The sequence below is a fragment of the Lepidochelys kempii genome, chromosome 18, assembly GCF_965140265.1.
Source record: "Lepidochelys kempii isolate rLepKem1 chromosome 18, rLepKem1.hap2, whole genome shotgun sequence".
Classification (NCBI taxonomy): Eukaryota; Metazoa; Chordata; order Testudines; family Cheloniidae; genus Lepidochelys; species Lepidochelys kempii.
The window spans coordinates 20,034,827-20,051,519 of NC_133273.1; the positions used below are offsets into that span (position 1 = coordinate 20,034,827).

Consider the following 16,693-nt stretch of genomic DNA (forward strand, 5'->3'; position numbering starts at 1 on the left):
GTAAACTTGATCTTTCTGTATTTATTTTACATTTGCACAAAACATCACGGTTTCTTGCTTAGATATTAAGTTGCTCTTCTGTGAATTGGAAGATGTCACCTGTATGTGCGTGTTTGTGTTTATACAAGCTAACATTTTTCAGGCCGTTAGTTTGTGATGTTGACTCTGATGCCTCTGGGTATCTGTTGGTGGGGGGAAATAAATAAGAGATGACAGGGTTATAGGATTTAGAATCCTGGTTCCCTTCACCTGCACATGCTGTAAATTATTTTAACAAATTGTTTGTAAGAGTATTTTCTTGCACCAAGACTCTGGCTGATGTCTTTTGCGCTTCCTTGGGGGTGGAGCGCATAAGTGCTTTTAATGCTAATGACCCATTGAGAAGGATGTGTTCCTAACTGGCATGAACGGCACTCAGGCTGATGTAATATAAGAGCTGTTCTCCAATCTTTCCAGTCCAGAACCTGTTAAATATAAAGAAGTGTAGCTGTTTCAGGGAAGCCTGTGTTATCTATTGGCTCAGTAATGCATGCACTGACATGAAAACCTTACCTGCAAATCTGTCCTGGCTCATTTTGGAAATGTCCTAAACTTTTAGGTCTATTGTATGTGCTTTCTTACAGTCCAGATGAAAGGGAAGGGTGCTAATTTGGCAGGTCTTGTGGCTTCATTAGAGCACCAGGGTCAAACTTCTGTCCTTTGCTTATGGTAGCTTAAGGAGTACCTGGGTGCCCCTCAGAGGAACTCGTGTGAGAGAAGGGGTATGTTTTCTCTTGCTGAAGAGGGGCTCTGAGTGCTTTAGCCTTCCCCCATGAAAACAGTTTGCTTCTGATCTGGTCTGTTAAGAGTGGCCTATGTGTGGAGGGATGGGATGCAGACTGAAGGCTTCATTGAAGGGAGGGTTTGTGGTCTAAGCAATGTTAGAGCCAGAGAAGAGGTTTGGGGTCAGCTCCTGTCTCTACCTCTCACTCACTGAGGCACCTAGGCCAACCACTCCGCAAACTAGGACTGTTTTCCCCCCCTGCACTTTGCCCCTCGTGCATGGACATAGAATTACCTGTGCAGATGGATGAAGATGTGCAAAGCAGCATCCATTGCCTGGTTGAAAGGAGCATTTGTATTCGGTCCCTAGTTCTTTTCAAAGTCAGGGCTGTTCCATATGACTCTTCCTTAAGGCACTTGAAATAGTCGCTGCTTAAAGTAGGTTTTACCTGTCTAAATAAATAACTCTTTGACCGCAGCTAAATTCAACATCTCTGTGGAATCCTTCCAGCATCAATCAAGAGCTAATGCCATGTGTGATGTAGCCTGTAAAATTTGCCTCAGGAGGGCAGGGCCAGTCTTGGATCAACTAAGTGAAAAAAATATACAGTTCCTATTATCTATGTGTTGTGCAAGTAACAGGGCAGAGACACAGTGGGCTGCTAGCCATGACTGGCAGTAGATTCCAGGTGTGCATCCAAACCAGCCATTCTGCACTTTTTACTGGAAAAACTAAATGTATAAAAACAAAGTCTCCTGAAGTCCATGTATGTTCTTAGATTAATTCAAACATAGCAATGTAAAGGGTTGAAATAAAAATGATTTTTCTTCACCCTACTCTGAACATTTAATGGTAGGTTTCCAGTGTAGCTCATGAGGGAGGTTCATTTTACATGGTGCTGAGTGCAGGACGCAAACACTAAAAACCAAATCACTTCTGTTTGTGGAGGTTTAAATATTAATACAGTCATACAGCCTTCCTCACTACAGTCTGCCAGCCTTTCTCCTTCTCTCCAGTCCAGAATAATAATGGGTTTTCAGCACCTCTTTTACCCTGGGAATCCAAATAACTTTACAGCGGTTTATTAGTTAACTAAAACCTCTCTGTGCCCTGTGCTATACCTGTGTTGCCTGTCATATTCTTGAACTGGTTCCATGGTTCAAAGATGGGATTTTTCTTTGTGTCTTTTAACCTGCCTAGGTCTGGGTTTCATTTCTGATGCACAGGACACTGGCATCTCCATAACAGATGCAGTAGGTGAATCTCAAGACTATTAGAGTCCATTAGGTACTTAGTCAGACTTAGCACAAGTTCTTCAAATCTTGTCATCTCCCAGGCACCTGCTAACGAGAAATAACTTTCAGCTGCTTTTAACTTATTCAAGGCTAATCTATCAAAAGGGCCACTGGAAATGTCAAGGACGTTTTCAGAGATGGAATAAAACCAGAACAAATGGGATTAAGGGTAGGTTCCAGCTGTGCTATTGTAGTGCCATAGAGTAGACGCATCCTACAGCGATGGAAGGGGTTTTTCCATTGACGTTAGGAAGTCCACCTCTCAGAGAGGCAGTAGCTAGGTCAACAGAAGAATTCTTTCATCAGTCTAGCCACGTCTACACAAGGGGTTAGGTGAACCTAACTTCAGGTCTCAGGGCATGATATTTTTTCCTTGCCCTGAGCAACATAGGTAGGTCAATCTAATTTTTAAGTGTAGACCAGGCCTAATATAACACAGAATAAAGCGGAGAGATACACTGGTGAGTGAAGATATTGTGGTGAGTGCCCTGGGACTGAGATGAGCTAGGCCCCAATCATCTACTCTCTGAATTGGGATGGCCACCTGGCTTAAATCAATTAAGAGACCCACTCAAAACTTGTGCCAGTCTTTGAGGTTTGAGAAAACCCTGGGGCAACTTATTTCTACAGCTCTATTTCTCTATCCCCTGTATTCTTCACATCCTTCTCTCTTCAAGTTTCATACCCAACTGGAAATGCCCTAAGAAATTTTCCTTGTGGCATTTCTGACCTACCCCATACCAAAGAGGTGCAAGGAATCTCATGAGACAATGGTTCTGTGCAGAGGATGGACTGCCAAAGAGTGGCATGATGGTCTCAGACCAAGCCTTCACCTCAAACTGATCCAGAAATGAATGCTGCTTGCCCAGCTCTGATTCAGCCAGGCGATAAATACCTGTCTTCAGGAATAATCACACTGCAGCTGACGTTACTTATCTGTTAAATGTCCGCAGTTTCAATATGAATTACTTTACCCATGCTGCTATTCTGGTGGAGTCAGAAATGCTGGGGCACTGGGCTGGCACACTCTGTGGTTCTGGTGGTGTGAATATTTGCTTACTAGGTCAAAGGGTTTCTGCTGGGGCTGTACAGAGTAATTGCTTTAATTGTACATGCTGAGTTTGCTTTTGTGCTGGCAAATATCAGTGACGGCCCTTTCAAATGAAATGAAATCTCTTTCCTGTGTGGACTGAATGGACAGGGCAGCTGGCGACTCAGCTCTTTAAATAATATCACCAGCTCCTGTTCTTCCTTTTGCTGCCATTTCAGCTACTGCAAATGGTGATAAGCATCCGTCGAGGAGATTTAAACTCCCATTAAATCCTGCTCATCAGCAGCAGTGATGGCTCTTAGACCAGAAGGCTCTGAAAGGTTCCATGATTCTACCCTTTCTTGAAAAAGCTCCAAGCCCAGCCTCTGTCCAGGTCACTGCCTGAAGCTGTAATTCAGGCTCATTCCCCTCTTCTTTGCTCTGTAGGTTGGGGCACACATTGAAGAATACTATCAAATCTGGAGTTTCCACTCTGGCTTGAGGTGGCTCATAGCAGCTACTGTGAGGGGCAGTAGCAGCTAGGTTTGGAGGAAAGAAAGGGAGATGGGCAGCAATGGAAGGGAAGGTATCTCCTTTAGGCAGGCAGGATAGATGTGCAAACCCTTTTCCTAGGTGTATATGTAATGTGAGAAGGAAGCTAGGCTTTTCCAAGCCATGTCCACTCACCAACGACAGATTCTGTCCCCTTTTCGGACTGAGATTTCACTGCCAGACCTTCAGAACTGCTCATTGCTCATGAGCTCCCATTGAGAACCTCTGGAGCAGCTGGACACTGAACTCTTCTGAAAATCTGGCCCCTCGCATCCGCTCTCCTCATAGCCATTTCCTTCCTGACTATGTTTCTTGCATTAGTTCAGTCCACCTTGGGATTACTCAAGGCAAGAATTACAGCAAAAGGACCAAGGAGTGGAACCCTTTCTTCCCTACAATATGGGCTAAAGGAGAGTCCTTTCTTATTCTTGAGTGGGTCACTTGACAACCTTAAACTTAATTGAACCCATGATATACTGACTCCACAGACCACAGAAAACCGGTCTGGACTCCCAGCCCTTCTCATGTCTCCAGTTGCACATTATCACTTTCCTCTCGTCATACCAAGAGATGCATGGTGACCTGCCTGTCTAAACCTTTTCGTTTTCCAGGGCAAGAAACTTCCAGCCACCATTAGTGATGATGCAGAGGAAGGGGAAGTGTCTGATGAGGACAGTGCTGATGAGATTGATGATGACTGCAAACTAATGAATGGAGATGTAAGTAAAACAGATACATGAATATAAATGTATGTTGACCTGTTCCTCTGCAGTGGGATGAATGCTGAGTTCATATGGTGTCTGGAATGTGAAATTAGGTTCAGGCGCATAGGGTTCTCAAACTTTGTGAGACTCTTTTTTTAAGGAGTGTGTGTGTGCGTGTGCGTGTGTGTGTGAAATAGAGCTGACCTGAGGGTGACAAATCTGTTTCACGACAACTTTTCAAGGCTTCAAAATCTGGGAGATCTGCATTGGAATTTGGGAGGAAAACTAAACTTTCAAATATTTTTCACAAAATCGGAATTGTCTAAATGTCTGTTTTGGTATCAAAACCTGAGGTTTTCAATTCAGGCAGAGGTACCTCCATGAGTGAGTGAGTGGGTGAGTGGCCTTGTTGTGAGGCCACCAGCCTGGCATTCCATGTGGGAGAGTCCGGTTCACGTCCCTGCTATGTCTGACTCAAAACAGAGTTGTTCATCCCAGATGACTCTGATGCAGACAGAGCAGGGACTTGAATCTGGCTCGCCCATGCTATAGAGTTAAGTTAAAAGAGTCTCACTCTTTGTCAAAAACATTGTGACACAGTCTGCATCCAAACAAAATGGTTTGGCTTTGACAAAACTGCACATTTTGGGGAAATTTTATTTTATCAAAAATGTTCTGACCATCTCTAGTATCAAATGTTCCAGATAGGTACAGATCTGGTTTATTTTTCTTTCTTCCCTGCAGAGGTACTAAGCACTTACAGCTCCAGTCACCTTCATCTGGAGTTGGGGATGCTCAGTTGTTCTGCAGATCAGGCCCACAAGGGTGGGTCTGCGTGTGTATGTGAGAGAGAGACGTACAATGCATGTATATGATCTGATTTCCAGAAATGCTGCACAACTTAATCTCCCATTGAAGTCTTTTGAGAGCTGCAAGTGTGAGAACCTCTGAAAAATCAGTCCATAAATATACATTACATGTGTCGGGGTCTATATATTAAATGTAAAAAAGATGCCCTGTGGAGGGGGTGGGAGAGAGCCATACCTACATGTGTGTCTCTCTATATATAATTTCATTGAAACTCTTAAACTTGGCACTCCATGTGTCAGAGAATAGACTGTAAAAAAGAACTGCAGCTGCTTAATCAATGGTAAATGACAGTGGGTAACAGCAGTCCAGTTGCTTTTTTCTAACTTTCCTTTGTGTGTGTGTGTGTTTTTAAGATAAAAATGTCACCTTGCAGATTCTTTGGTACCTTGGTGGGTTGTATTCTTCCAAAGTGGAGTATTCTTCCAAAAAATGTGAGCCCCCTTTCAATGCTTCCCACCCCATCTCAAACTGGGCCTTCTCTGGAGAATAATTTCCCCAGCTCTGTGGTCCTTTTATTGAGCACTTTTTGATATGTAGAATGCTGTGCTTAGTTGGCTTTAACTGTACAAAAGTGTTAAAAGGAAATAAGCTGTTCATTTCTGCTTACTTCAGCCTGAGAACACCTTATTCATTCTTTCCTTTTTAGAAGTAAAATTCTTCTGACACTTAATCTTCTGGCATGCAGTGAGTATGGCATTACAGCTTATGGAAACTTAATATAAAAGGGACAGCAGAAACCTTTAATAACATTAAACCAAGGTTGCCTTGGACGTGTGTCACATTTGCGGTCCTTTATTTTTGTCCTTCAGACTATTTCCTTCTTTCCTATTATGGGTGCAATTGTTTTGTTTTAGGTCTAGAAGAGAAACTTCTCCTTAGAGCTGTGCTAGCATGGAAGGGAGCGGGGGAGGACCTTGAAATCCATCTTAAGGAGGAGAATTGGTTTTGTTTGGTTATATTTCTACTGTAGCACTCTTAATTTTTTCCCCTTAATCTTGAGATCTGCAATGTTTTGACACTTTGCTGCTATGGTTTTTGTCTCTCTCTCTCTGCCTGGCATTACGTCCATTCAAAGTGGAAGGTACTGTACACCTAGGCTGGTGGTAGAGGTTAGCCTGCCGGGCTTTACATTGTGGGATCAGTCCTGTTACCAAGGAATGAACATGTGGAGCAGGGAAGAAAAAATCGTTGGAGGGTATTGAGGTGAAAGGCAAACCAAATTGTACTAAAAGTCCCACATTCACATGAACTATACAATCCAATCCCCCTGCCTTTTATGGTTGTGTATACGGAGCAGCTAGAGATGGGCAAATCAGATAAAATAAGAGCCAATGGAACACTCCACATCTGCAGACTTCAGCCCAAATTGAACTGAACCTTTCTACTGCCATAGGCCAGGGTCATGCAGCTTGTTGTTCTTCTCCCTCCTGTTTTCCACATGCCTTTGTCTTCGTTCCCTGGACTCACCAGGGAGCACCCAGCATCAGAAAGCAACAAGGGAACCATTTCCTCATCCCTACTGGAACCAGGAAGTGTTTCAAGAGCCTGTTCTCGCGGCTTTCCAGCCTCGTTTAGTAGACAGTTCAAGTAAATGCTCACATTTCTGGATGTTGTTCAAAAGCAAACTTTTGTGACTCTCCCATTGGTAGGTTTTTTTCAAGCCGTTTTTGACACAGCTTTCAGGTGAGCTTCTGTTTGAAAGAAGGAAGTTTTCCTCCCTCAAACAGGCAGAGAGAGCTGGAGGGTAGTAAAAGAGACATTCTTCCTTATAAAGAGACTCTTCCACTTTCCCTGCTACATCTTAGAGCTAGGCACATTACTTTCCATAAAGCCCCTGTAGGCACTGCCTTGCTTACATCTTTGTCTTCATTAACTAACAATTTGTTTTAGTCTGACTTGTGCCGACATCTGGGATTCCAGATTTGCTCGACCTGGCTCGCTCTACAGTGAGGCTTTGGGAAGCATGGGAAACAACAGCTTGTTTCCTGATGGAATTAATCAGGACATTTTAAGGCCTGTTAAGCAAACACAATCTGTGAGGGTGGTGGGTTTTTGGTTTTTTTAAACCGTCCAAAGATCTGAAGTTGTGAGTTGCTCCATGTAAACTGCATGACTAGAAAAGAGAACCGTGTTTCCATCTCTGTTCCCCTACACCACTCCTCACCTCAGTCGTTCAACAGCCTGAATGGAAGAAGGGAGCAGGAACATGCAACAAATATTGCGTTTTAACTGTGGAAGTCCTGATTCACCAGCTGCTCCCATTCCAACTGAATCCTGCAGGCACTGTGGCTGCAGACACAGGCTCTTCCATAGCAAATAGTTGATGGTTTTGATCTCTTTAAGTTCCCTCAAACTTGATGTGGAATAGAAATGCCATGTTTTATTCAGCCTTTGTGGGTGTGCAAAACTTGAGAATGGCAAAGCGCAGTCACTATAGTGAAATAGATCCGACTGTTTTTGTAAATGAGTACTACAAAATGGAGCCTGCACTAGTCAAGTCTCCAAGGAATCACCTCAATACCAGCTATTTCCAGGTAGCACATCAATGGCTTGGTAACAAAGCCCATGCCACATGAGCAGCCTTGCTGACAAGCGATTTTGGTTCCACGCAACCAGAAGTTGTTATATTTATATGTATGTGTTTATTTATTTTGAAAAATGTTTAACTTTCATTCCATTGTGGCTTCAGGTTATCTATTTAAACTCCCTAACTAATCTCCAGGTTAGGGCTTCACATGCCTACATATCTGCTGTGAAGCCCAACACTGGGCACTCTTATAATTGCAGATAACTGACAATGTTACTGTATTTCACAGTGTACAAACTAAGAGGCAGCTGGGCTATTAGCATGGAGAGCAGTAGTTAATAATAGTCCTTTAGAACGAAGCCTCAGTCCATTTCTTTTGCCTCATTTTCTTCTTATTTTTTTCCCCCTTAATGTACAGTTTTAGTTTGTGTTGCCTCTTGTTGGAGAAATGAAGATTTCACATTAAATGTGCCCTCATTTAATGACCGCATTTCATTGATAGGCTTCCACCAATCGGAAGCGAGTAGAGAATATAGCAAAGAAGAAACTTGACTCGCTGATAAAGGAATCCAAAATCCGTGACTGTGAAGATCCAAACAATTTTACAGTCGCCACTCTGCCACCATCTGGGAAACTCAGCCAAAAGTCAGACATCAAGAAGGTGAAAATCTTTTTTGTCTTTCTCCGCCCATAACAGAGTTGACTTTTCATTTTTCTCTCTCTTCCCCTGATGTACATTAGTATAATAAATATTAAGAATAACAAAGTCTACAGAGCTGCGTGCTTAAAGGTAGGCTTCTAAACACACATTAAGACTCCCAAATTGAAAGGACTTGGCTTATGGGTGCTGAGAACCTGCAACTCATGACACCCATGGGATTGGAGCATGCCCAACCCCTTTATTAAATTAAGTCTCTTCTATTTGTGCGCTTGGATGTGGATTTAGAAGCCTAACTTTAGGCCCTCAGCTGTGCCCCCTTTCCCTTTTTTGGCTTAATAAGTGTGTCTTGTTCTTTCCTTTTAAAACCCAATAGTCCTTTAGCCCGAAGAAGGTGTGTTACTATAATAACCAGTATGACTTTTAATTTGGATGAATTCCAATGTGTGTTGATCTCAACGTATAAATCATGAAACTTTTTTTTTTTTTAAAGTATAGATTACTGTGATTGATACTTTTCCGTATTAAAAATGCTGGCTGCATGGGAGCCCTGAGTGCCCAATTGAATATTAATTTTGCAGAATTATAGTTCTGTGGTGCTTTCTGCAGCAGACAAGACCATGGAAAGGCTTATAATATCCCAGCTGTTGACTCCAAGTCCCACTGGAATCCCTTGTTTCCTCTCTGAGTGTGCGCTGCAGTGGCTGCTGTGTGCAAGGGAGATATCCTTGCTGGCGATGTAACAAATTTGTGCCTCATGTTGAGTACGCGGTGTTGAACTTCACCATATGCAATGCTAAATATAGACTGGAGTCACTCTGTGTGTATGCAAAGACATCTCATCGTGGGAATTTAAAGAACCGGCAGCTAAAGCCTGCTCTCATTTGAAATCCATGGCAAAACTCCAGTTCTAGTTCGACTTCAGCGAGGGGGAATAATAAACCATATTAATTAACAATGGTTGAACCCCCACCACCCCAAAACCTGTGGCGAATAAGGCCAAACCTACCCTTTTTTTAAAAAAAAACAAAACTGCTGATCTCAAAGCACTTGGGGTCAGAAATTGGAAAGAAACCATATCGGAACCCTCGAGCATTCAAAAATCAGGTGTTGGCCTTCTCCCCTGCCCCAAGTCATGAATTTTTTTAATACTTTTGAGTTTCTTTTTATTTGCCTTCTGGTTTTGAGCCTTTATGATTCACATTATCCAGCTTCTCTGTGCAATCATGAGATCTAAAAACTTATATTTTATTAATGAAGGTGGAGAGTCTCGTCTAATCACATGACTCTGGGAGCTGGGCCTTTACAGACCAACTTGCAATAACATGTCAGGAGTTGGCAACACCGAGGAGTTCTAGAGAGCCAGCTTGCTTGGGAGATTTCTATTAATGTTTGTTCTGGTGTCCTTAATCATGCAATTAAGTTGCATGGAAATCACTGTGGTTTACTTCTCTGATTGACCCTAAGTTAATTAAATTAACTATGGGAAATTGGGAGAAGTAAAAACTTCAATGAATCTCTTTTTCTGACTGTCTCCAGTTAATGACATGGAAGTAGCCAGGCTCTTCGGAGTGAGTCATCAGAAAGGCCTATAGTATTTCCATCCTGCATGTCCTTCCATATGCCCGTGAAGGAGCTATCTGCAGTAGGTCGAGAGTTTGTTATAATTGGCAGATATCATTCCCAAAACAGCCGGTCTCTCTCTCTCTGTCTCTCTCTACCCCACAGCCCCTTGGTCTCTTGCATGTAAGTCTAAAGCAGCCTTGACACTCTGTATATAAACCAACAGGAACCTTCCAGTACATAGGAGGTGATTGGGAAGTAAGTAGGTGGAAGAGTGGGAAAATACAGGCCTGGGATGGCATTGGAGATCTATCAAAACTGAAGCTCTGCAATCTATCTTCTTTGCAGCATGAGCCTGTCCTGCTCAACTCTAAGCTATACCCCCAAATGAGCGAGTGAGCTCAGATAAGCCTGGATTTATGGGTTTTGTGTGTGGACAGTAGGGTGTTGGGCTAAAACCGAGGTGAGAGCCTGGGGTTAAGCCTGCTGTGCAGCCATACCCTGTGAGGCACACCTGGCTGAGCTGCCAAATGCAGGGAGAGTGGAAGTGGCTGTTTTTTTATTAGTGTGAGTTGTATTAGTAGCGGAAACCATGCTGAGATCCACTGGGCTGTATTTTTAGAGTAACAGCATGCTTTGTTTGTAAATAGGGACACCTACATGTTGTTTAGTCTGCTGAAGCTGCCCGGAGAGCTCTGAATACCCTTCTATTTAATGCAGCTCGGTGCTTGTGTCATACTCTGGTATTTCAGTTCCTGGGTGGTGGCTTTCTGCTTTGGTGCATGGGGACATTCTGTTGCAAAGAGCTCCTTTTGTTCCTTAGCAGGCTCTGTCTGTTGACTGCTATAATGATAATACTTTGCCTTCCCTAGTGCTTTCCATCCATAGATCTCAAAGCCCTTTGCAACTGTTAACGAATAAATCTTCATAGCCCACATGTTATGCTGGTAAATCCCATCTCCAGTTTGCAGATGGGGAAACAAGGCACAATGCTGGCTGGTTCTAAGAGAAGTCTGGGGCAGAGTCTGAAGCAGAAAGCCAGATCTCCTGGCTCCTGTGCTTCAACCACTTAGCAGAGCAGGCTGCTCTGCATGTGGCTGCAGAGAGGGCTGATGCGGAGAAGGCTGCAGTTTCAAACAGAAGAACTGTGATGCATTTGGAGCAAGAGGAAGCTGGGTTACATGGGATTGCTAGGCAGTAATGGCCCTGTTTTCATGTCAGTGTCATGAGGAATAAAAACTGAGGGATGTTAAATCCCAGGGGGTGATATTTCGATCCTGCTTTCCTATACTTTGCTTTCCTGTCATGGAAACAGGATCTCTGCTTCTTGAAGACTTCAGCGATCCGGCTGCTGGGGAGTTCGGTCCAACGTGGACCCCACTGGGCAAGCTGGGTTCTGCATCGGAACCTGCAGTTGGAGTCAGTCCTATCATTCCGTGGCAGCACAGACGGTTGCTGTGGCAATGACTGCAGCGAAAATGTCCACAAGTCCCAAGTGAAAGAATCTTTTGTCTCGTCCTATTTCACACCTGTGCCCATCACAGAATTGCCATAGAGCAGGCAGCCCTGTTTGAGACTAAAATAGCAGGGATCTGGTTGCTCACGATCATTGAGGCAGGAAGAGCCGCAAATCAGCTGCACTGGAGTACGGGACTGGCAAAGCTGAGGGAATGCAGGTGCAGTTGCTAGAAAAGCATAGAGGAAGCATGCATAGTGCCTGTCCCTTCTGCACCTCACTCAGTACATCCATAGCTGCTTTTCAGTAATGTAAAAGGTGTGGCGACTTGCATAAGGAAAGCACTCTGAGGCTTTAGCATTGGCCTGCTAAACCCAGGGTTGTGGGTTCAATCCTTGAGGGGGCCGTTTGGGATCTGGGGCAAATATTGGAGATTGGTCCTGCTTTGAGCAGGGGGTTGGACTAGATGACCTCCTGAGGTCCCTTCCAACCCTGATATTCTATGATTCTTTACGATCAGTGTTCCCGTCTCTGCCTGAAACCCGGTTCTGTTTCATGTGGTGCCAAGCGCATTGTCACTTGAGTTCTTATGAGACCCACCTTTGAAATACTCGTGTCACTGGGCAAAGAGGGTTCTCTGGCTTTGCGAGGGGCATGGAGTACATTTCAGCAGACACAGCAGCAGTCTGAGGGGGCTTTTGTTTGTAAGTCCATGTTTTATTATTTGGGAGGCTTTCTACGATGATGGAGTCAGGCACATAATCACGGTTAATCCTAAATGATGGCGGGGAATCAGTTTTACCGCATGTTGCTAATTTAGCTTGAAGCGTTAATGGCACTATTTGGCTTTCCCCTTAATCATAATAAATATTTGTCAGTCCACATCCACCGTCACCGTTTAGCATGCGCCATCAGATGCTTTGAGTGCAGTGAGGCATGCAAAGCCTTTCGTTTTCCTGTAATGAACCATTAATATCACTTTTTGGCACACACACAGCCCTTGCCACTGCACCAGGTAGGAAACAGGGAATATGTTTCCCTGGGCAGAGAGGGGGCCGGGGGGAGAGAGAGCTATAGAGTTAATTTCATTCAAAAACCCCATTGTTATTGGAAACTTGTGTTCAGGGGTAGAAGGTGGCAAACTGCTCACAGCCATTTCTGGGAGGGGCTGGGAGAAAGAGGCGGGCCAGGTTGAGTTTTGTTGAAGGGTTGGTATCTGTAAATGGCAGTGCGCATGGCAAAGCCAATCCAGCTTTATAAAAAGGATATAAATAAAATGTTGCCAGGTTGTCTCATTAAAGAAGAAAGATGAGGAAAGGGCACTGGGTTTGCGCTAACAGCCTGGCCCAGAGCTGGCGAGTAATGGAGAAAAATGATTTGCACCGATAAATGCCGTCCTCCACTCAGGCTTTGGCTTATGGAAAATAGATGGGGGTGCTGTGTGCACACTTTTGGAAGCTCTGCCTGTAGTTTTTACGGATGAGGCTGTTGTGAGCAATCTCTGCCACTTTGCTGGGTGGCTGGAGATTTCCTTGTCAAAGGAGAGGGAAGAAAAAATGGTCTCACATTTTGTGTGCTGGTCAGATCAGAGTTTGTGCTGCTAATGCAATGGGGAGACGTAATGCTTCTAACGCAACAGTTTTCAACCCCCTTTTTTTTTTGACCCCCTTTTCATTTGCAGACCCCTAAAATTGTTGAATGCTATTTATGGAAGGCACAATGGACAAATTAATTCATTGCTTTTTGCACCGCTTCAGTCCTATGTATAAAGAGGGGAGGGGGGAATTGCCTCTACTTCGAAGGGCAGCTGCTACCGATGGCCTTGTTCCAGCACATAATTCAGTCTCGGGATGAGGCGCAGCGCTGGGAACGGGGCAGAAGGGCTCAGCCTGCAGAGATACAGCGGCAGTCATTTAAACATTCAAGCGCTTAGAGGCCTCGGTACTGATTTGCACAAATGGGATCATGCGTTACATAATGCTAAATAACAATAGCCCATAAACCAGGAGCCGCATTCCGGCAGGAGGAGACTTGCAGAGTAAATATTTTGGGTCTGCAGCTTTGCAGGAGGCAGCACTGCGCTGTTCTGCTGCTGCGGCTTCACATCAAATGGTTGCAAACCTCTTCTTCCCCTTTCTCGGCAGCGGAAGACAAAGCTGTTCAGATGTGGAGCAATGGCTTTCTGTGCCCCCGGGATGGAACATTTAATCCTCCCTCTAGCTCCAGTTTTCACTGGATTAGGGGTTGAATATGATCTTTACTATTCAATACATCCCTGTTTCTGGAAAACTGTTCTTGGCAGTGGAGTAAGTAAAGGGAGAGATGTGCTCCAAGTTTAGAGCTGGGATCTGAATCTTGGCTGTCCGAGGGTGTCAGTAGGCTCCCTAGGCTGGCTGTGACTCATGGGAGACAGGACCCACAATACAGACATGGGAAGCAGGAAGTTGGTTGGAGATTCTGAAGGAACATTTTCCGTCTGAGAACGCCAGACGTGAAACATTTCATGGAAATAGTTTGATTTCAATGAAGTTCTGACCGACCCCAGGCAGGATTTCAGTGGAGCCTTGTCTCATTTCCAGCCCGCTCGCTTGCCTGGTTTCTCAGCAGCCCACCTGGTGGGATGCCAGGGAGCTGGAAACCATGCTCCCAGGATCCTAGCTCCTCAGCAGCCTGCACTCTCAGGGCTTCCAAGGTGTGGGGCAGCGTGCCAGGCAGACCCCCTTGGCTCCAGGGTTCCAGTCCCGTTCATGGAGAACATCTAAAGTCTGGGGCTTTGTCCTGAATCAGAACAAAGCCAAATTTCAAAATATCAAAATCCTCCATGAAACAGAATAACTTATTTGCCCAGCTTCGATGGGACACTTTGGAGAGAGAAGTAAAAGGCTGACGGTATGAAGTGGTGACGAAGGGAGATGTCCCATCACCTTGCCCATTGGTATAATTTATCTATTGCGGCAGCAGCAGCCGCCGAACCTCAGGTGGAAATTAGAGTTGAATTGACTGTGTCAACCTGAGGCCAGGAGCACTGATGAAGCTACAGTATAATCCATCACTGCTGAAGCTGAGCCACTTCCCTTGCGGCAGGAAGCGATTGTTCCTGCCCTGAGACTTTCCAATCTAAATAGACAAGACAGAGAGAGGCAGGATTATTATCCCCATTTACCGATGTGGAAACTGAGGCACAGAGGGATCAAGTGACTTTTTTTCCCCAAGGTCACACAGTGAGTTTGTGACAGATCTAGGAAATGAGCTCAGTTTCATGAGCTGCAATCAAGACCATCCTTCTTCTCTGGGATCCTTTCGATAGAAAGGAACGAGTTTGAGACTCCATCCCAAAGCCCCTCCTCCACCTTTGAAACCTCTCCATTCCAGATTTAATCTTCATCCTGCGGTTCTTGTCTCGGAGGAAGAAATTTCTAACTGTCTTAAATCTAATTCACGAATGAAGGGAAGAAAATAATTTCTTTCCTCCCACATCTCTGTCCAAAAGTGTGCATGTGAAATGACTTGTTTCATCTGACATAGGAAACATTGCCATTTTGGTCTAGAAACCCTTGAGGACATGAATAGCAGGTTCCTTACACCCTACTGACGTCATGGCTTGATCTTGCTGACCTTATGGTAAATGACTTTTATTTAACGTTTTTCACTCCGTTCATCAGAGGCACTTATCTTACACTAGGATCTGTATGCAATGCTCATTTAGCTCCTTTGTTTTAAGGCCACTGAGGTATTCCTGTGCCTCTCTGTGTTTTGCTTGCATAAACTTTTCTACTGCGATATCCTGTCTGGCAATTTGGACGCTACGGGCTGGAATCAGCTCTAGGCTGGTCTGTAAGACTGAGGCACACCCTTGGTGAGCCACCCCACTGGAAATAAATAGAGGAAGAACTTGCACAGAACCTGGTAGGAATTGACAAAGTTGAAAAATTCTCCAGCTAGGGATGAGCAAGGCAGTACAGATTAACCCAAGTCAGCCCTTCACCTGAAACATGAGCTTCTGTGACCCGTCCCCGTCACCTTTTCTCCTCCTCGCTTTAGGCTGCCCTTTCTAGTGCTATTTGGAAATGGAAGTGCTGAAACACTGAGAGAGGCAGGAAAAGGCAGAAATACTGTGGAAGAGGCTGTTCTGGTGAATTGTCTGTTATGATAAAGGTACACAGATGGACTTGTTTTAAAGAGATTAGTTTGTGTTTCCAGAATTAGAAGAATAGTGTGTGTGGGGATGGTTAAGCTGTTAAACTCTTGAGCCGCCAGAGTGTGTTGTGGCAGTGAATTTCACAGGCTAGCTCATAGCACTGGACAGGGGTATTTCCTCTCCCATCAGATTTTAACCTTGCTGCATCTGCATGTTGTGGTGTCATGCAGGAGGGTAAATAGAAGCACCGTCTCTACCTTTTCTGCCATTCATTCTCACGTAGAAAACTCTCTCATGTCCCAAGGGGCCCAAGCACTGGGATAAACATCCAAATGTTTTAGGGACTTCAATCAGAGTTCAGAACCTGCACGGTTTGCCTGTCACCCTGCAGTTGTTGATGAACCGTTGTGTGAGGGAACTCCCAAGCCTTCAGGACTGACCATCCTGCTCTGTCCTGACTGGTTCTTTTTGTCAAAGACAAGAGAATTACTCCTTTGAGATTGCGACGGTTCGAGGCACACACAAAGCTGCCAAGTCTGGCTTGAGAGTCTTGCCCTGACGTTACGTTGTTGGGGGATTTGAAAACATTTGACAGACCTTATTTGTAACCACTAATGCTTCCTGACTGAGCAATGAGAGCAAGCGCTCTGGGGGGCCTGGCTTCCTGCCACCCGCCTTTTGGAGTGGGGCTGGGCTCTCAGATCCTGTGTTCTGTGGACTCTGTGCAATTTCCAAGACCTCTTCCCCTGGCATGGAAAAATTATCCTGATCCTGGAAACATCGCAATTTGCAGGAGCAGGGAGCCTAGATGATGCTCTTACAGAGACTCTGAATAATTGTGGCTAGAGCTGGGTGAGCCTTTTTAGCAGTTAGGGTGCCACTGGAACACTTAGTAAATTCATGCCGATTCTGCCAAATGGTTTTGGTCAAAAGAATCCTGAGAAAAATAGTCTAAAATAATCAAAATATTTCATTTCAACATTTTCTAAACAAAATGTTTCAATTTTTGGGTTCAGAACAAGTTTTTATTTCAACATTTCTCTTAATTTTATTTTAAAAAAATCAAAAATATCTAAAAATGGTTGAAATCAAAATGAAACATTTTGGTTTTGTTGGAACGTTCTTTGACCCAAAATG

The 16,693-nt window shown here is 44.4% G+C and overlaps 1 protein-coding gene across 1 annotated transcript in view; it reads left to right on the plus strand.

The window, feature by feature from the left end:
• PLCH2 (phospholipase C eta 2) overlaps positions 1-16,693 on the plus strand; it is a 109,023-nt gene that overhangs the window by 50,802 nt on the left and 41,528 nt on the right. The window contains exons 10-11 of the mRNA XM_073316846.1: positions 4,252-4,359; positions 8,244-8,402. Of these exons, the coding sequence (XP_073172947.1) occupies positions 4,252-4,359; positions 8,244-8,402 (267 nt within the window). The remainder of the gene's footprint in view (positions 1-4,251; positions 4,360-8,243; positions 8,403-16,693) is intronic.